We start from the raw sequence: 21093 nt of genomic DNA, 5'->3' as shown, positions 1-21093 counted from the left end.
TGACGTATACTTCAGTTTACGCTTTTTAATGCATAGAAATTAAGGAAGTCTTTAAATTAAATATTTAAATTGAAAAGTTTATGCGTTCTCGCTCCATGCCTGTGGATTACAGAGCGTTGCCGTGATGGCAGGCTGTCATTGTGTGAGGTCAGGGGGTGTTTAAGTGTCTTTTAAAGAAATCTAAAATACGCAGTGTATCACTGAGGATGAATGTCTCCCTGTTATACAACAACCCCTCTCTCCCCGTTGCTGACATAACGTCATTACATCCCTCCATTTCTTCTCCTCTCTTAGGGCGAAGCGCTGAGACAGATTCTGGTGAACCGTTACTATGGCAACTTCCATCAGAGTGGTGGGCGGAGGGACAGCCTGACGTCATTCGCAAATGGCCCCCTCAGTCCGGTAGGACCGGGCAAAAGCCAATCAGGTGGGACAGCGTGACAGTTGTTGCGCATCTCCGACACGGATCACAGAAGTTTGCCGTTAATTTTTGTACAGCAGGAAGTGCAGCTGAGCCGGTTCAGCCAAGGCCATGAGAACAGTAGCTCTGTGTGAGCTGATGCTTCAGAGAAACATTAACCAGCAGCCTCTGACAGAGAGAGGCATGACTCTGTTGCCAGTACTGACTAAAACTACTATCAGGGGGGCAAAGTCTACATATGCTTTACTTTTGGTTAGTCAAAAAATCAATCAATCGATCAAATTTTATTTCCATTTTCACAATCACAATTTGTCTCATAGGGCTTAAAGAGGAAGGGAAAACTGTCCCTGAAGTCACAGCAGAGCAAGGTTCCTCTCAGATGAAGTAACATAAGGATGGGTCCTGTCTGGCCCTGAGCTGGTTATCAGAGTTGTGCTGCGAGCTGCCCTTTGAGCACGCAGAGCACAACACGCTTATCACTACCTGATAACATGGTCATTGTGTTTCTATCTGCAGTCAAAATACTGAAGCAACGTATCTGTGCAGTGGTCGTGCCTCTGTTTGAGATATTGGTATGAAGCATATATCATGTCACATTAATCAGATCATACAGGACATATTGGTGCCAGTCGTGGTTGTTTGTTGTTGCATATAAATTTAGTGCTGCCAATTTAGTACTGACCTAGTAACCAGAATGACTTCTGTATGCTCCGGCACAAATTGTGGTATTTTATCATTCACTGTAACATGGCTGTGACACCATAATGTATTCATTATGTATATTATACAGTTAAATGGCCCAGATGTTGTCATGTTCAGACAACAGTATTTCTTCTGAAATCAAAGACACAGAGAGAAAATCCCCCTTGTTCCTTCAGGTCACCTTCTCTTCTATGTGCACCGAGATGTTGGCAAAAGTCCAGACCACAGGAAGTGTACCCCTCCCCTGCGTGATCCACTTTTCACTGTTGCTAGGTGACAGGCTGCTACTTCCTGTGGAAACAGCCCTTGCACCTGTTGCAGAAACAAGAGCCGAGCTAAGAATTCCATATGTACCCAGAAGCTGGGGCCTCGTGGGGACGTGCAGGCAAAGTCGTGTACAATGAATTACGCAAGTGTACATTTAAACTGGCCAGTACGGGCTCAGTGTCACAGTCACTGAGCCTGTGGCCTGTTTAAGTGGATCATTGTAACAATAAAGTACGTCAACCTGAGTCAGGGAACGTCTAGCTCTGAATAATGAAAGGAATGATATTTAAATGAAGGTATCCCAATTTAAAAACAGAATTATAATATTGTATATTATGTTTTCATAAATTTATAATATAATATATTTTTATTTTCTAAAATAAGAGAATTCTATAATGTCCAGATAAATAGAAAAGTTTACAAGACTGCATTCATGGATGTTGTAAGAAGAGGCGATAGTAACCATTTCAAGTTTTTTCTTGCTGTCATTTTTCTTTTGGACATGGTCATTACCGATCATCTGCAGTTTACTTTGTTTAATGCAATTTTTTTTTTTTTATTAAAAAAATGGCTTCTTCTTAACTTTTAACTTTTTTTTTAACAATTTTGATTTTGATTAAATTTGCCAAGACTGGAATACATATTTAAAAGTGTTCATCTATGTCATAAACCTAAAATACTGGGTTCTGATTTTTCTCTGTCATGCAGCCTTAGGGGGCCCCGGGGGCCTGAGTCGTGCTGAAATGAGCCTGGCGGAGGTGCAGTGTCACCTGGACAAAGAAGGAGCGTCTGACCTGGTTATTGACCTCATCATGAACACCACCAGTGACCGAGTCTTCCAGGAAAGCATCCTCCTGGCCATAGCGTTGCTGGAAGGTGGAAACACCACCATTCAGGTCAGTTAAGACTACATTTCTCCCAGGGAAACTGCAACTGATCTGCAGTGTTTTAATTGAATGGCCTGTTATCTGTATAGAGGGTCAGCTTATCCGTCAGAGAATCTGTAGACGATCTGCTCCAATATGATCAGTGAAAACAACACACTGTGTCATGGATGCAGGTTCTCATTACTAGAGGATCTACAGTATATAGGTCAGTGAGCCACGGCGGCTCTTCTTCCCCTCATATCTACCAGTGCATCATGTGGCTCAAAGGGCAGCTGCTAATGATATCAGTCCTGAGATCAATTTATTATAAACATGTTTTTACGTATTTCACTTATTTTAGGTGCGAATCAGCGAACACAAGTTTATGCCATTTCCTTCTTTGCTTTAACCATAGCTAACTAACCTGTCTGTCTCTAGCTGTCTCTAGCTGTCTCTCCCTCTCTCTGCTTGTCTTTTTCACGTCTCTTCTGTCTGTCAACTCCTCCGTCTTTCTGTCCGTCCATCCGTCCGTCTGTAGGTTGTTGTGTAAGCACGAAGCTTGCATAATCAGATTACAGCTAGGAAGCCACTGTGGTGGTGGTAATACGTTGGCTTCCCACGGCTGCTGCAGAGCCACGTCACGTGATCGTCAGCCCGAGTTACATAAGGCCTGTGTGAATGAACAATGAGGAATGTCTCAGCCTTCAAAACATTCCAGCCTCTCTACCGCTCCCCTCGCTCGGCCCAAACTGGGTCATGCTGGGCCTCCGGAACTGGGGCAGTGGGGAGAGAGGGCGGAGGGACGGGGGGGAACACAGAGGGGATTGAAGGGAAACTGGAGCTCCTCTCAACCCCAGCATTCTTAAGTTTCTTCGGGAACCGTGAGGGTTCTACTCTGCATGCAGCACTAGAAATTAAGCATATAGCGCAAATATTTGTGTTCAAATATGAATTCCTGTTTGCGTGTGAGCAAATCCTGGCTTTCATCACGGTTATCTGCACATTTTGTTATTGGTACTTTTTAATTAGCTTGACTTTCATTCCCAAACACCAGATTGACCACTTTTACTTGTCTCAGGAATAATACGAGTTGACTTCTGTCAGCGTCTTTATTTGTCATGTGGAGCCGAGCACCTGTTTGATCTTGTTCTCGTGTAACACAGTTGACTATTGACTCATGACCACATACCACACAGAATAACTTAAGATTGCATGCACACTTACTCCCTCACACACGTATGCATTCACTCTGCCGGTGCTGCCATGCAAAGCAATACATGTTCAAGGAACTCAGACATTTTACAGTCAGTGTATTTACAGCCCGCTCAGCCGTCACCACTCTCCTTCATCTCTGTCACATTCCTTTCTCTATGGAAGACCTCAGACAGCTGTAAATTGTGTTGTGACATGGCGACTTGTGACTTTTCACTCCTCGTCCATCTGGCGTGCAACCGTGTGGCGTGCTCTCCTGTTTGCCTCCGGAACACATGCGCTGCAGCTGCAATCAATTGGTATTGTAAAGAAAAAATAAAACGGCATTCGTATTCAGTTGGAAAAATGGCAAGAGAAGTGGCTGGTCTGAGAAAAGAGGAGCAGGCAGAGCGATGAGGGGAAAAACGACTCGGAGCAGAGCAGCAGTTCCATTTGGTTTGCATGTGGTGCTGCCCGGCCTGAGAGGGAGGGTGAGAGGGAAAGGGAGCGAGGGTATAAATAGCTGTTGCATAACATCCCTTTGTTGATGCCAAGTGGCAGAACGGAAGAAGAGAAGGGAAAGCGCTATGACCTTGTTTTTCAGTGTTGTCCGCCCCCACCTCATCCCGTCTCATTCCACTCAGGGCTTGTCTCCATGGATACAGACAGGGCTCTATGTTTACCCAAAACTACAGGGAGCCCGTGAGATGCTTGTTCCTCTCCCATCTCCCTCCTCCTTCCTCCGCTGTTACTATCACTCCATTCTCTCCTTGACCACCATGTTGACACGCCATCCGTAAAGTCATCCCTCATCGTGCCAGTCGCGTCCTTGCTTTTCAAGTGCTATCAAAACACAGATGGTGTCTTGATGCGGCAGCAGAGTGTGTAAGGAGCAGCATCGAAACACTGCAGAGGCATCGACAGGGTTAGACATGAAAGTTTGGGGTTTTGCCTCTGATTCACTGTCAGTAAGACGCAGCCGTACATACATTTCTTAAGAAACTAGAAAATGAAAGTGTGCTGCAGTGTTTTTTCTTCACTGTGCTGCTCCGTCTTTCTATACAGGCTTGGTTTCAGTGACACGCTCGACCCACTCCGCTCAGCTCAGTTCTTAGAAACGGGCTGTAAAATATAATGACACGTTCAGTCTGCTGCTGCAAGTGAAAACTTTCCCTGCAGGAATAAATCATTAATAACTCCAACGTGACCGATGCATTCCCCTTCACACACCATCAATCACACAACTTACCTCTACCACAGTGAAATATAATACCTGCTGCAGCTAACTCTGATCCGTGAGATGAATCACACCCGTCGGTGCACGGTGCTCGGTCCTGCCAGGCCCTGCACCCTGAGCTCGACTGCACGCTGAGACCCGAGCGCAGTACCTCTAACCCCGGGATATTCCAGAAAGGGGAGATACGACATTATTAAAAAGGACAGGCTCTGGAAAATGGATGTGGTTACATAAGAATAAAGTTGGCAAACTCAGAGTTTGGGAGAGAATACTGTATTGCGGAGCATGTGTGTGATATGTGGGCGTGTCCTCTCCAAATTGGCATGTGCCTATGCCGGAGATTGCTGACCCAATTTTGTGAGTGTAAAAAGTCAGTGGGTGTGTGACCGTATGAACTCTCTGGCTTTCATGTGATAGTACTGTAAGTGAAGTGTGTGTGTGTGTGTGTGTGTGTGTGTGTGTGTGTGTGTGTGTGTGTGTGTGTGTGTGTGTGTGTGTGTGTGTGTGTGTGTGTGTGTGTGTGTGTGTGTGTGTGTGTATATGTGTGCGTGTGTGCGCGCACGCGCGCACGAAAGTTATGTAATGGTACAGGGTGGGGGAGTGTGATGGGAAAAGCTCCTCTCTTTGTTTGCTCTGGTCTCATTGACGTGTGTTATCCTGGCCCTGGGCCTCACGCCTCACCTCCTGCACTCCCTCCCTCCCTCCCTGTGGGCCCTCGCTCCAGGACTGACTTCTGTGAGCACAGACAGGCATGACCATTGCTAACACCCCCCCCCCCCCTACGCTTCCCTCCCCATCTCAGGCATTCCGTGAGTTGTGAGTTGTGAGAGCGGTTGCAGCTAATCCTCTCTCCCTTGCCCTCTTCTCTCTGTCATCAAGATGTTTATTGCCTGATGGCCTTGCGCGGCGGCGGCCCCTCCTCGCCGTCGCTATCTCCTCGTCCCTGAGCGTTGGCAGAGTGTGTACGTGCAGGAGGGCTGCTGCTCAGTGGTGGAGGACTGGGGTAGGGCACAAGTGCTCTGGAATTCTGCTTCAGGGTGCAGTTATGTCATTGTCTCTGTGGAAGAAACATGGCCTCAGAGTTATGCTGCACGCTCTCTCTCCCTCTGGTTTTTGACAACTTAATTGGTTGGTCACGATTTTTTGTTTTCAATGAAAAGACTTAGCTGTACTTGGACACTAAATGCCAATCCATGTAAAGCATTTGGAAAATACACCCGCAAACAGTCTCCTTTGAGCAGGAGAAACAAGGCTTTTTTTGTCCATTTTGCGAAACAATTTCCTTGTGACTATCATTTATTTGTTTCCTCTAGTAGCCTAGTTTTACATCTAATCTGGAAAGACAGATGGTTATGTAACAAAAAAGAAGTGACCTAGATACTGACTGATAAAAATCTGTCCCGCCCTATCTCTTACTCTTGTTTCACCTCGTTCAATCATTCCACTTTTCTCCCGTTTACTCCCTTACTCTCTCGTTGTTGTCTGTCTAACAGCCCTATTTTTTCCCCCTGTCCACTCCCTGCCATCTCCGTCTCTCTGTATCTGTGTAAGTAGGCCGGGCTTCTCCCTCTCCCGTAATTTTTTTATGAGGTGAGGCAGCCTCGGCTGGTCAAAGTCTTTCCATAGGCTGCAGCAGATAGCAGCTCTTACACAATCACAACAACAGGCCTGTGGGCCGGGACACCATGTATGCATTTTGCTCGCGGGCTCGAAAATGTTCTAATTCCTCATGACCCCAATCCACAGCCATAACTGCAGCGTTTAAGCCTCTCACATCACAGTAAATCCAGACTTGCTTCACCATAGTTATATAATGTTTGTGTGTCTCCAGTCAAGACCAATTTGTTTATATCGGGTGACGATTAATGTTTTTACTGTCGGCTGGGAACATTCAGAGTAAAGATTTTATAGAATTTATAAGCATAGGAACAATTTAAAACTAGATCTTGAAGCTGGATTAGTTAGGCCATTTAAGGCCAAGTCCATGTCCTCATGTTCCCTGGTTTCACCCTCAGCTTACTGCACTCAATAAGTAATCAGTTGCATAATACAAACTTGGAGGGGAACATAAAGTTCTTACTTTGTACATGTGGCAGACGTGTTGCATGTTGGTATTAGAGCTGAACACTAGGCCATAAATTAAATATTATCTTGTTTTGTGTATAAAATGAAAAATCAAAATAGTTTTCCACTTACCTGGGTGATGTTTTTTTTTTTTTATCGAAAAACCAACAATATGAAAATCTTAATTACTTAAAATATAGAAAGCAGCAAATTCTCAATATTTGAAAAGCTACAACCTGAGAGTCTTGCTTGAAAAGTGATTTGAAATGATGACTAATATTCTGTATATTGATTATTCAAGTGATTGCCTTATAGCATCACATGGTTGCCTTCATGATTTGCCATTTTACAATCCCAGTGTGATACTGTTTGTTGTGCTTTGCAGACAATAAAATTTCTCCATTCACATACGTAGGACTAAGTTCTCCTGCAGCGGCTGCAGGTTTGGTTCTGACCCAGCCCTTTGCTGCGTGTCGTCGCCCAGTCTCTCTCACCATTTCATGCTTGAACAGTCCTGTCAATAAAGGTGAAATGCCCAAGAAATATCTTTAAAGAATAAATAAATGATAATCCCTCCTTTCTCTCCTCATCCTGCGTATCCAGCATTCCTTTTTTTGCCGCCTGACAGAGGACAAGAAGTCAGAAAAGTTCTTCCGGGTTTTCTACGATCGTATGAAATTGGCCCAGCTGGAAATCAAAGCCACAGTGTCGGTAAATACCAGCGACCTGGGGAACAGGAAGAGGGACGATGACACTCAAGATAAAGACGTCCCCGTTCGAAAAAAAGGTGAGAGGTCACCTGTCACAACCAAATGTATTGTCTTTATAAAGATGTTAACAGCACAAATTTCTAAGGCAAGCGATTCAGGCAGAACAGACAGAGGATTTATGGATCGCACGTAATGATGGATTGCACTGGGTCCTCAGTCTGTCTTTGGTGCTTATGTCTGTGTAGCCAGAGACTCCAGCGTGGTCATGACGGAGGATGTGAGAGAGCAGCTAATAGAGGCCTCGTCCGCCACCAAGAAGGCCTTCACCTCTTACCGGCGTGAGGCCGACGCCGATGAACACTTCACCGCAGCAGACGGCCAGCCGAGCACAGGAGACAAGAACCAGGACGACGGAGAGATGAGCTTCGTCATCGTCATCATGCAGCCGATACTTCGCTTCCTCCAGCTTCTGTGTGAGAATCACAACCGTGACCTGCAGGTGGGACAGACTGAGAATCACACACTGCTGCTTTTATAAACACCCATTAGAGTGGATCACAGTTTGCAACAGGATCTGTATTCCTCTGACTGATGATAGATGTAAGAGCTGTAGATGATTTTACACATGATGTATGACTCTGGGCGCTTTTACAGCTACCTTGTTTGGTATGGACTTTTCTGTTTAATCCAAACCGAAATAACAGATGAGAAAGGTGCCTCAGGCCAATGGACTGAAATGTAGTCTGACCAAAAGAGGTGGTCTTTGTCCAGATCAAACTGAACCACTGTTTGGTTGATCTGCAGCGTGAAAACACTTTTTGGGATAGTTCAGACTTTCTGACCAATCGCAGGAAGTTGAGCATTAAACAATTAAAGAACAATTAGAAGCAGAAGCAACTCGAAGGATTTGCAGTGTTCGCCTCCAACGAGGACGAACATTTAGCGCATTTGGACTAGTTACATGTGTGATCCCTAAATTACAATGCGACACAAAACTAACCAGATCGAATTTAAACAATGTAACAAAGACTGGGACATTGGTTCAGACTTTTAGGTGGAAAAAAGTCTCCAGCTTCTTCACAGCAGGCTCTAGTCAGTTTTATAACAAAATGCAAATTCCTTGATCAACTTTTGCATGAGAGGTCATCTCCGACTTGACGTCTTTATTTATAGAGACATGAAGGTAAGAACTTCACTTCTTGAGTGCTTGTGTTCACATAGCCTCCTGCTCAGTTCTCTGTTTACTCTGTTTCACTGAGCCTGGAAAGAGCGACTTTCAGTTACCTAGGATCAACTTCAGAGAGAAAACATCTGCATTTAGAGCATTATGCAAACCTAAGGGTGACGCCTGCAGATGTTTTACTTGATAAGGAAATGATGCAATAGTGCATTTTGTAATCAGACAGCTGATCATGATCTGATTATTTGAGCTTTATCTCTTGGTCTCCTGGGCTACTTTCGTAAAAAGACTGAAGGACCTCAGTTTATGAAACTTCAGGCTCGGGTCAGGTTCAGACAAAACAGAACGCATGTAGGGTTTGGGTCGGGCTCAGCTCATTTTCTCTTGGGCTCGGCCTCTCCATTGCTATTCAGGCAAACTATTCCTTTAATGCTCTGTACTTGTTTGTATGTGGTTTTGAAAGGTTGATTACTCATAGCTTATATCTATTTCACTCCATACAGACTTATCATACTCATACGACCCCTAATCTTTTCATCTTCTCAGAACTTCCTTCGCTGTCAGAACAACAAGAACAACTACAATCTTGTGTGCGAGACTCTGCAGTTCTTAGACTGTATCTGTGGCAGCACCACTGGGGGCCTCGGCCTGCTGGGACTCTACATCAATGAGAAGAATGTGGCCCTCATCAACCAAACTCTGGAGAGCCTCACAGAGTACTGCCAGGGCCCCTGCCATGAAAATCAGGTAAACGGGCGACTATGCCACAGGTGAAATCCAGGACTAAGTCACCTCTCTTATACACTTTCTATTCTCCTGTTCATTCAGAATTGCATTGCCACCCATGAGTCGAATGGTATTGATATCATCATCGCTCTGATCCTTAATGACATCAACCCACTTGGGAAAAAGCGAATGGACCTGGTGCTGGAGCTCAAGGTGAGTTGGCTGGGCCTTGTGTAAGTGGAGTTGAGGAAGGAACTTAAACTTTTTTGATAATGGGTTAAATCTGGGTTCTCAAACCCCCCAAAAACCACAAAATTGCTGTAGTTCCCCTTCACAGCAGGATGGAAAATTGACTAACAGGCTACAAGCGTAAGAGCAGGACATTCATGCGTCTGAGCTGAGCTTGCGTTTGTGCAGTTCTGCCAAGACAAATAGCAGCCGAGTGCATTTTCCTAAAGCACCAGGGTTTCTGGATGTTTTCCTTGGACGAAGAAACTGGCAGAGCTGAAGTTCTTATCTCAGAGCTCTCTTCTCCTCTGCCTCCCTTCTCTCTTCGCAGAACAACGCATCCAAGCTGCTGCTCGCCATCATGGAGAGCCGCCATGACAGTGAGAATGCTGAGAGGATCCTGTACAACATGAGACCCAAAGAGCTGGTGAGAAGATGACGTTCACCTTTTCTTTTTTCATTCCTTTTAACATCTACAGTGCAGCACCTTCTGAGCTTTGGCCGTGTGTGTGTGTGTAGGTGGAGGTGATAAAGAAGGCCTATCTGCAGGGAGAGGTGGAGTTCGAGGATGCAAAGGAGGAGGAGGATAACGAGGAAGAGGAGGAACATGATGCCGCCTCCCCCAGAAATGTTGGACACAACATTTACATTTTAGCTCACCAGGTCTGCTCCTCGTCTCTGCAACATTTTGTGCAGACCCGCATGTTGATGCACAGCATGACACACAATATTATGTAACGTGAAAAATAATGAAAGAAGAGCTCCGTTCTCGGCTCCAGTGTGATGAGAAACACATCCATGTGTTGTTTTTTTATGTGACAAGCTCACTTGTTGGCTGTGTCCTTAATGCAGTTGGCGCGTCATAACAAGGAGCTGTCCATGATGTTGAGGCCTGGAGGGGCCAGTGGAGAGGGAGATGAGGCCTTGGAGTTCTACGCCAAACACACGGCTCAGATAGAGGTCATATAGCCCTTGTCACATAATATCAACATCTTTTGTAATAGAATATCCCAAGTAAAACAAAGTAAAGGAATGATCCATAAAAGAAGATGTTTCATGTAAATAAGACCATATGGGCCTGCAGGGGTCAACACATTTTTGCTCCTTGGAGAACTTTTGAGGTGACTGTGTGTTCCTCCGTTCAGATTGTGCGTCAGGACCGAACAATGGAGGAGATCGTGTTCCCCGTGCCCAACATCTGCGAGTTCCTGACCTCGGAGTCAAAGCTGCGGATCTACTACACCACCGAGAGAGACGAGCAGGGCAGCAAGATCAACGACTTCTTCCTGCGAGCAGAGGACCTCTTCAACGAGATGAACTGGCAGAAGAAACTCAGAGGTACGGTCAGGAGGTAGCATGGGACCATTTGAATACACATTACTGATATATTTTTTTAAAGTTTTATCAGATATTACAGGGGCCACTCATGCCAATAGAAATGGTTATAAAACTGATAGGAGAAGGGCAAGAAGGGCTACAACCCGTCCAAAGGTAACTATTACTGTGAAGAACAGAACCATAACATGTAGCATGCCTTTCTGTTCCTCCATGTTTACCTTGCCAATATTTGGTATTTTTCCAGCAAATCACTGCCACAAAGTGTCTTGTGTCAACACACAAGACACTTTGATGTTATCACGCCAGTGTGATGCAGGATCCAGACCATTGAAATAGTTTATTTTAGTTATTGAATAGGCAGACCGGGGGGGGGGGGTGGTTTCTTAAAAAATGTTATGATAAAAAACTGTAAAAGAATCCCCCTCACAAGAAAATTGCTTGTTTTATCAAGCTGATCAGCTGATCTGATGGTGTGCACTACATGGGTGTCTTTTTTTTTTAACTGTTAGATGTTCTGCTTCACTCTTACAGTCCGAACACATGCAGGTGAATGTGGTTGTGTGCCGGTGAGTTGGTGACATGAAAGGTGAACCCCTCTCTCTCAATAGGCCACACTAGGAATGGCAAACTTGTTAATAATAAAAACAACAATGGCTGAATTCCATTCAGCTGCTTTATTGTCAGTGTCCTGGTATTTTTGCAGGCCGGGTCAGTGTCACACAGTCATGTCGTACTCGGACTCGTGATCTGAGCAGAGGTTTTATTAATGTTACCAGTAACACCTGCTCTGTGGCCTGTGCATTCTGGGCTAGACTTGCAAACCTCAGCAGGACGAGCAGATATGCAAAAAATGAATGATGCGTATCCCCTACTTGACAGCAGAGCTAATTGTGGCATCGTGTGTGTGTGTGTGTGTGTGTGTGTGTGTGTGTGTGTGTGTGTGTGTGTGTGTGTGTGTGTGTGTGTGTGTGTGTGTGTGTGTGTGTGTGTGTGTGTGTGTGTGTGTGTGTGTGTGTGTGTGTGTGTGTGCGTGCTTCCACTGTCTAAAAGCAGACAGGGGCTTTCCACATTCTCTGGGCTGTGAAACATTTGTACAGTTACCATATGAATCACAACTGAGAACACACTTGCTCACACACAAACACACTGCGTACCCACACAAAGCCATTTTTCTTCTCTCAGTCAGAGGAGTGAATGGACAGAGAAAAGTCCCTGAGTCTGTCTTGTGTTTTTTCCTGTTCCTCTAAGCAGAGGAACAGAAAATAATAAATTAAAAGCCAGATTATGTCTGCTTTTCTTTATTTTGTATGATTTTAATTTAATATCTTTTAGCTGTTTAGACTGTTGGTCAAGCAAGCAATCGGTAAAAAAAATACCTCAATATCTTGGTATTGGTTTTGCCTTGGTTTTTTTACACTTTTTATCAGTCAAATTCTACATTAAGCTGAAACATCAATGGAATATTCTATTAGCAACACATAAGGTCATCAGAATATTGGTGTTCATGTAAACATAGTCTATGTCCATTATTTCCAGAGAAATTAACACAAATGTTGAAAAATGTCTCCCACTGTTTAGAAAGGAGAACATTTTAAATTTTAAAAGTTATTTAAAAAATCCTGGATCTGCTCCTTTTACCACATCTGCACCATAATTGAATGGGTTCTTCCCTGGCTACTGCCCATTCTTCATCCCTCCGTTAACTTTCCTCAAACAAATGAACAAACCCACCAACAGATACAGGAGAGAACATAACCTCCATGGCAGGTAGAGGTAAAGATGTGTAATGTCTCACTGTGCGTCTCCCTCCAGCCCAGCAGGTGCTGTACTGGTGCTCCAGAAACATGTCGGTGTGGAGTAACGTCTCCTTCAACCTGGCTGTGCTCATGAACCTGCTGGTTTGCTTCTTCTACCCCCTGGAGGGGGTGCACGCAGGTCAGTCACACACGAGTCGACACCTGAGAGTGAGAACAGCCTTTAAAATAATAAGTGTTGGGCCTGGACCTTCACTCGCGTCCTGTTTCTAATATTACTATAAAGTCTCACTTTACATTTCCAGTCACTCATTGAGTGCTCTGTCGGTTATATATATATATATATATATATATATATATATATATATATATATATATATATATATATATTATTTTTTTTATTTAAGCAGCACCCATTTTCCTCACCCTGTTTTGTCGTAAAATGTATTCAAAATTCTTGTAAATAAATAACTTTTGGCATTTTTACCAAAAACAACTGGTTTATGTTGCTGCTGTTTTGTTTCTCACAAGCTGTGTTGTAACAGTTGTGGTGAGGCTGTTCCTGTTACAGCTCCTTCTACTGTGAATTCTTTCATGCATATTTGTGTGTGCTACTGTTCCTGTGTTCAGTCTACCCTAGAAATGGGGGTCAGACAAAGGTTAAGTGCTTGACGATGCAATTGTACTAATGTCGCATGTGTTAAATGAATGTGAATAGAGTGAATTTTATTTCATGTATTTGTTTATTTGATGCAGACAGAGCAAATTAATGAACATTAGCATAAAATGAAAAATGGAAATATGCCGGAGTTAGCATTAATGCTTATTTACATCCGTTTCTCGACTGATACAGTACAAATAGTTAATACAGACACTGGTATATAAAAACACAAACAGTGCGAGCAAGAAGGCGAATTAGACATTCACTTCATGCTGTGAGACAAGTTGCACCGTGGCTTAACCTGGACTTCAACCTGCGATATGGTGCAACCACCCACAGACAGATAGACTTTGAAGAGCTGACACCGATCCTTCTTCCAGTCCTCGCCGCTGACACACTGATCTCCTTATTACCGCAATGCTCTGATCTCCTGACTTGTTATCGCCTGACTAGGATTAGGAGCAGGACACACCCTCACACACACAAACACAGACTAACGTCCACCCACGCCTTGGAGCGGGAACTCATATTTGAGACAGACAACACAGGAATGCCTTGTGCGATTCATGAGTCCCGTAAACTCAGCTTGCGTGGACCCACACACGTGTACATTCATGACAGATCAGGTGATCAAAACAAAGTCCTACATCATGCCCTACTTTTCAAACTGTGACCTGTTCAGCCGCCCAATTATCTCTTACTGTTGTTGGTTACTTTGGTTTATTCTGTCAGTGGTTCAGTTTTCAGTCCTAATGTCTACCTAGCTGCTCAGACTCAGATAATGAGTACTTAGTAATCAAAAGGAGGGAACAACTAAATAATTATAAGGGAACACAAATGGCACATAACTTCGCTAAGGCTAAAGCCCTATCTTGCTTTGTTAAAGAAATCAGTCAAGGTTTTTTGTGTAATCCAGTTAACTAACAAACAGACAAACTGCGATGATAATAAATGTGAAGTCATTATTACTTCCTTGGCTGTGGTAACAATGACTTTACATTTATTCACAGAATTAAACCAAGAACAACCCAACAAATAAGTGAATAATCAAATTTCAAGTTTCTTTGCATGTATCAGTTATTTATAATCAAAATTTAAAAATGAATGAGTAAACAAATTTGTGCTAAACTATAAGCCCACATTCATCGTACGGCTGTGGTACATCTTCTCAAATCATCTGTTAGGATAAGAAGATATTCATCAATGAATGAAGGAACAACAACTGCAGTATTTAAATTTTGTTGTGCATTCCAGAAAGATAAAGATGGTGCTTTGAAATAATTATGCAGTTTTTCAATAGTTAATCATTGTCTTAACTTAGTGACAAAACTAAAATTCCATTTTGTGTGTCGGTGTTAATTGTACAATTGAAAATGAGCTCACAGTCTGAGTGAGAACTAAATGTACTGTTCTCTGGAAGTTGTTTTGTGTGACAGACTTCGTCACGTGAGACTCGAGCAAACCTTTGGCCTGCTTAAACAGGAACTTTTATGGCTTTGGGCCGCTGCCTTCTTTCTATTACTTGTGGTGTGTGTGTGTGTGTGTTGCTTCTCCCCGCTCGCTCCTCATGAATCTTTCAGCTGAGGTATTTTTAGAGGCGGCTGTTATGTAAGTGGCACCTGTCATGTGATCTCCACAGGGATTGGGAGGGAGAGAGAACTGGAGGGAGGGAAGGAGACGGAGGGAGGCGAGTTGGGAGGAAAGGAAGGAGGGGAGGGCAGGAGGCCTCACTTACCCCCAGTGCTCCCCTTCTGCTTTTTCATTTAACACAATTCCCTCGTTTTTTTTATATCCTTGACATTCTGCCCCTATTTTCCTTTTTCTTTCTCTTTCACCTAATCTGTTTTCTCTTGATCTTTTTAACAGCAACACAGTTGTGAAATCACTCTGTGTCCAGTCCTCATGGACAACAAACACTACAACTTTAGTCCTGTGCTTTACAAAAAGGTGTGGGGGGGGGGGGGGGGGAGTTACACAGGCAGCAAGTCGGGTGTTGACTTGTTCTTTTTTTCCTGGTCAAACCTGGTCAAGGCTTTTACCCCGAGTGACACGTTATCACATGAAACGCCCTGACAAGGACACTAATCCTGGATTTACCCCAGAATCAGGGCAAGCGTCAGGTAGGCTTCTACTGAAGCTCAGTGTGTGCACACACAGAAAGTATGTCAAATAGTTTGTGTTACGTAAGTGGCTCTCTCTGAGTTCAAAGTCTCACTAATGAAGGCCCACGGCTTCCCTGGGAGGCTCAAGTTAGTGGAAGCCTGTTAAAAAGTCCCTCGTCTAAGCTGCAAACTGCACCGTCATCCTTTTGGCATTTATGACTCCATATTCCATGTATCCATCAATCAATCTGAGATTACGAGAGAGGACCACACTAAAGGAAAGTTAAGATAATGAAATATATAATTAGAAAATAGAATAAGAAAAATTAATGATAAGAAATATAAATATAAATAATTAAACCATGATAAAACAATGCATAAAAGTAAGACTTAATAGCTGGGTTTATGTTTAAAAATGTCGGTATTTTTAGCTGCTCTCAGATCATCTGGAACTGTTCCAGCAACTCTGAGCATAATGGCTGGAAGCAGCATTACTAAATGTTGTGGTTCTGCTAAGAGAAAAAGAACCAGGGGACCTGAGGGCCTCTCCCACTTCATACACCACAAGCATTTCTGATAAGTAATCTGGTGCAAGTCTATTTAGAGATTTATGAACTAATAACAGAATTCTTAACTATGAGGTATGTTAAGATTTTTAAAATATGTGTGATACAGGGGTGGGGCCAGGGGTGGGCCAGGGGGGCACTGGCCCCAGCTAAATCCTGATTGGCCTCTGAAGTCACTTACAAACAACTCTAACGATACAAATAATTAACTTTTATTTTCAAATGTTTTTTGAAGTACACAATGTGCTTGAGCAAGTGACATTTTTCAAAATATATTCAATTCATGTGTGGCTTTGCTCAAAGTTATAGAGCTAACAGTAAATAATATGTTAGTTATTTTGGACATATAATGTAATCGGCCCCCCTGTGTAAATTGTGGCCCCTTAGCCTCGGTTAAGAAAAATCCTCAATATGCCACCAGCGTTGTTTGTTCTCCGTTTGGTCTTAGTCAACACTCGTGCAGCAGAATTAATTGTAACTGATGGATTTTGTTCTCTGTTCAACCAGAGAGGAGAGCATCACAGTAGTCTGGTTATAAAAGCCTGCTTTAGAAGGGGCCTCTCTTTGCCGATGTTCTTCAAATGATGAAAAGCTTTAAAAAGGTTTTTATGACGTAGTGGACATGAGCCTTGAAATTCAAATTCAGTCAAGTTTTGTGCTTTTTTGCTCAGCTTGAGTATATTTAGTTTTGACTTCAGTTTCTCTCTCTGAGCCTTTGAACCAATGACCATGACTCCTTTTTTTTGTACTGGTTGAGCTGGAAAAAATTGAATTCATTATATAACAGGTATTCAGTAAAGCTGACCAGTGTGGTAATGCAGCTGTTCTCCTCTTGTGTGTTTGTTGCTGCAGGAATGCTCGACTCCCACCTGTCGGCGCTGCTGTGGATGGGGGTCTTGGCGACACTGGCCATTGTCATCATCATGCCACAACCGCTGGGCATCCGCGCCCTGGTCATTGTCACCATCCTCCGTCTCATCTTCTCTGTCGGCCTGGAGCCCACCCTCTTCCTTCTGGGTGCCTTCAATGTGAGTGGTCTACCTTAAAGGGTCAAGTTACCACAACCCAAGACGTTATGTTTTCACCCCTGGTCATTGGTTTGTATGTTTGCTTGTAAGCAAGATTACACAAAGTCTGGATCCAGATCATTGGGGGGGATTGTGGTATTTTCTTTCATTTTCTTTTTATTTCATTGCGAGAGTGTTTTTTGACATTTTCACTCATTTCCTTTGATTATAGATTATTTGTTTCTGTGGTTTTCAAGCAAATATTTCTCTAATGCGAGTATATGACACAATTCTCACTATTTTATTTTTTAAATAATCGTGATGGGTTGTTTCTTACATTTCTTGGACTAAACAATTAATCAACAAAATCTGCAGATTAAATGACAATGAAACATTGTGAGTTGCTGCGTGAGAATGTTGTTTGTTGTGCTCCAAGTATTTTTTTTTTTTAAATCATCAATGCTATTATATTCAATCCACAGATGTAGTTACTGTGTAAACAGTTTGTGATTGTCCCTATGACGACTGCTGACGGTGCATTAGCTCCTCAAATCATTTATTTACCTGCATTGTGTCTGAGTAAAGGCAGAAATCTCAGACAAATGCAACACAAATATGGACAAATCAACTTTCTGCCTGGCTGCATCCCACTCTTTCCTTTTTTTCATTGTTTGGGTGACCAACCCGGTCAATCAGACACATTGCTACTGTACGTACTTTCCCATTGTGAGAAACCTCTGCCTCACTAGTTCCAGTTCTTTTGTCGACTCTCCCTCACACTCATGCCCACTTGGCAGACCGCTGCCCCTCACCGCTCTGCCTGCCAGCGCCTGGCTGGGTTATGGGGTGTGAAGTGCGTCACTGGACCCTTGAGAGAGGGAAACTAGATGTGCTCTTTAGACTCATTATACACACACGCAAAATAAAGTGTTTGCACGCACCGCTGTCGTCTCTCCTCTCCCCTCAGTGTGCTGCGTTCACATGTACACACACGAAAACTAGGTTATTGAGAGAAATCAGGTTAAGGCACGAAACCAGAGAACGTGTTACCATGGACTACAGTAACCGGGTTACTTCAACATCTAGTTTACACACAGCTGAGCAGAGGTCAAATGTCTCGCTGAATGTGTTTCTGACCTTTTTGAACCAAGTGTTCAATTAACCGCATAAACTTTGAAAAAGAACTTAAAAGTGACTTGTTTTTTTGCATCAGTTTTAGAATAAGACTTCAGAATAAAAGGATGCACTGCTGATGACCTTCCCCTTCATCCCTCCCCACTGCTGATACTGTGAAATGTCTGAAGTCTGTAGCAATTGCTCTTGTTGAAACCCCATGAGACTCGGTTCAGCGTGTACATGACCGAGCTGTGTTAACCGGGTTTCTGTTAATCCCTGCACCCTGGTTTCACGTTTACATGACATGACACGTGAACACAATTAATGTGTCCTCATTTGTCGTAAAATCACCCAACTCCGGCAGTTTCTGCCATACAGTCCCCAGCAAAAGCAATTGTATGTTTCTTTAAGCATTAAAATGATTGAGTTATTAATTATAATCATTAAAGTGATCAACTTTCTCTTCCAGGTTTGTAATAAAATCATCTTCCTCATAAGTTTTGTGGGGAATCGAGGAACCTTCACGAGAGGATACAAAGTCATGGTGCTGGACTTTGAGTTCCTCTACCACCTCATGTACCTCATCATCTGCTCCCTGGGGGTGTTTGTCCACGTCTTCTTCTACAGTCTGTTGGTGAGTGAAGCCCTTTACACACACCTCCTCCATATAGTACAGGGACAAAGACAAAGGTGTAGGCTGAAATATGATGTGTGCAGGTTTTTTGAGTGAGAACATGTGGAAAATACTTTAGCTCTCTCTGAATGGAGCCCGAGATTTTCCTTTCCTTTTTCTGTTGGTGCATTTAAGGACGTGTCCTGGTGGCAAGTCACAAATCACCTTATTTATTGCTGCTGTGGTGTTGTTGTTGTTGTTGTTGTTGTTGTTGTTGTTGTTATATGAAGTGCTATGTGCTGTGCCTCCGGTCTGCTTTACAACATGTCAGATTTAATATGTCAGTATTTGAAGATGTTTTACTTTCACTCGACATGTTTCCTTATTTTTTTCACTTCATCCAAAAAATACTGAAGGAAACTCTGGATTCAAAAAGGAAAACGTTTAAAGCAATTATTAGGTTTTTGTAGCTTCACATTAAACATTTACTAGTCACTATGCTATGATAACTGTATGTAAGCTCAAATACACTTTATACTGAATTTTCAGTTTCTTAGTTTACGATTTGAGAAGCATTAAGTCACTTTACAATGAATTTCATGGCACATCTTTGGTCTTCTAAATGTTTTGCCTCTCTGCAGCTGTTTGACTTGGTCTACAGAGAAGAGACCTTGCTGAACGTGATCAAGAGTGTGACACGTAACGGACGCTCCATCGTACTCACCGCCGTGCTGGCGCTCATCCTCGTCTACCTGTTCTCCATCGTTGGCTACATTTTTTTCAAAGACGACTTCATCCTGGAGGTGGATCGGATTCCCAACACGACCATGAGTGAGGAGACGCTCACACAATTACACATCATGGGGGGCTTCATTTAGAAATGAACATGCATGAATGACCTGTTTGTACTTTCTAGAAAGTGGAGCCAGTCTGGCCAGTGAGTTTCTGTCTGAGGGAATGTGTCGTGGAGGGATTGATGAGAACTGCACCACAGGGACTCTGCAGGAAGGTAATGTTTACAACTTCACCTGGTTTTTACCTGGATTTAGCTGGAGAAATCAAAATTTTGTTTGATATTTTAATCATTAAGAACAATTGAGTAATACTTAAATGTTCAGTGTTCTTATGTGAGTTTCTTGTCACGAACTAAACCTTTGTAAAAGTGTGAATAATAAGTTTAATTTGTAATCTGGTTAATTTTAGTGAGAGGCTTGAAACTGTGGAAATTGGCGGGACCAACACTCGGCTTTAAAACTAATTTCAGGTTGATGAGGAAGACTAAAGAGCTTATATGCAAAAAGAAAAGATTTATTGTGGATTAGTTTTGTAAGTAGAAAGGGTCGTGGTTAACGATAATAATTCACACAGGAAGGATTTCTTAGTTCTATGACGAAGAGAAATCCAACAAGTTAAAATTATTTTTTGTAGAAGCTGTTTCAAATCCTGGGAAATCACCCATGGCCTTTTCAAACCACATAAATGAAACTGTTTGATATTTTTGTCAATAAAGTACACTGTTTCTTTGTGTTCTGCAGTTTTCACCCTAATTCATTTCACATTTCATTCATGTGACTCAAGCCTGTTGACCAGAATATCTCCCATGTGACCTCATCGCCCCATCATGTGACAGAAACATGTGAACGTCCCAACCGCACGCCCTAAAAAACAGTTTAATGCAGGGGAACGTCCTGTCAGTCCGGTTGTGTGGTTCTTTTTGTTCCATTTGTTCTAAAATGTAGAGATGACCTCAGCCAAACGTACCACCAACCATACCTTGGTGGTAACATACTGTGTGGACCCAGGAGAACAATTTACGAGATGTCCTCGAAAACCTTGTCCAGGATGTGACATATAAAATAATACGAAGAATTATGGACACATTCAGTTTGGGACTCTTGATACTGTAGCTTCTATCACTTGACTTAACTATTGTGCCGGTCAGGACCTATAAACTTTATCAAACTGGATAAACTATTCAGAAATATTTTTCTTAAGTGTAACCAAAGCCGCCGCCACATTCCATCTAAACAATAACACTTTTTGCTTTGACTAACCGCTTTCACACTGCGAGTCAAAACATGTAAACAACGTTTCAGCAGATATCAAGTCCTGCTCTCATACAGATTACTAGTGGTTCTTTATTATTATCAAGGGAGATATTTAAAAGCAAGGCAATACTTGTGTTGTTTGTTATCATAACACAGTTGAATGCTGGCATATGAAAGTTCATTGTAACACAAGTTCATACCTCTGCCAAGGCCCAACAGTGCCCTTATGAAACCACTTTTAAAACGAAAAAGAAAAAAAAAACACCCCTTCATTGACGTAATGTTAAAGGAAGTGG

The 21093-nt window shown here is 42.9% G+C and overlaps 1 protein-coding gene across 7 annotated transcripts in view; it reads left to right on the top strand.

The window, feature by feature from the left end:
• Positions 1–21093, top strand: part of LOC117761880 (inositol 1,4,5-trisphosphate receptor type 1) — an 82334-nt gene that overhangs the window by 38943 nt on the left and 22298 nt on the right. For all 7 annotated transcript variants that reach the window (XR_004613897.1, XM_034586189.1, XM_034586195.1 and 4 more), the window contains 15 exons: positions 295–427; positions 2099–2286; positions 7352–7535; positions 7704–7957; positions 9185–9385; positions 9467–9577; positions 9924–10019; positions 10112–10255; positions 10445–10552; positions 10738–10930; positions 12743–12865; positions 16866–17041; positions 18606–18770; positions 19391–19580; positions 19666–19758. Coding sequence is in view for 6 of the 7 variants with exons in the window: in XM_034586189.1 (XP_034442080.1) it covers positions 295–427; positions 2099–2286; positions 7352–7535; positions 7704–7957; positions 9185–9385; positions 9467–9577; positions 9924–10019; positions 10112–10255; positions 10445–10552; positions 10738–10930; positions 12743–12865; positions 16866–17041; positions 18606–18770; positions 19391–19580; positions 19666–19758 (2359 nt within the window). In the remaining variant the exon portion in view is untranslated. The remainder of the gene's footprint in view (positions 1–294; positions 428–2098; positions 2287–7351; positions 7536–7703; positions 7958–9184; positions 9386–9466; positions 9578–9923; positions 10020–10111; positions 10256–10444; positions 10553–10737; positions 10931–12742; positions 12866–16865; positions 17042–18605; positions 18771–19390; positions 19581–19665; positions 19759–21093) is intronic.

This window comes from Hippoglossus hippoglossus, chromosome 5 (genome assembly GCF_009819705.1).
Source record: "Hippoglossus hippoglossus isolate fHipHip1 chromosome 5, fHipHip1.pri, whole genome shotgun sequence".
NCBI lineage: Eukaryota > Metazoa > Chordata > Actinopteri > Pleuronectiformes > Pleuronectidae > Hippoglossus > Hippoglossus hippoglossus.
The sequence above is the reverse complement of the archived record's forward strand: the minus strand, read 5'-3'. Positions and strand labels throughout refer to the sequence as shown.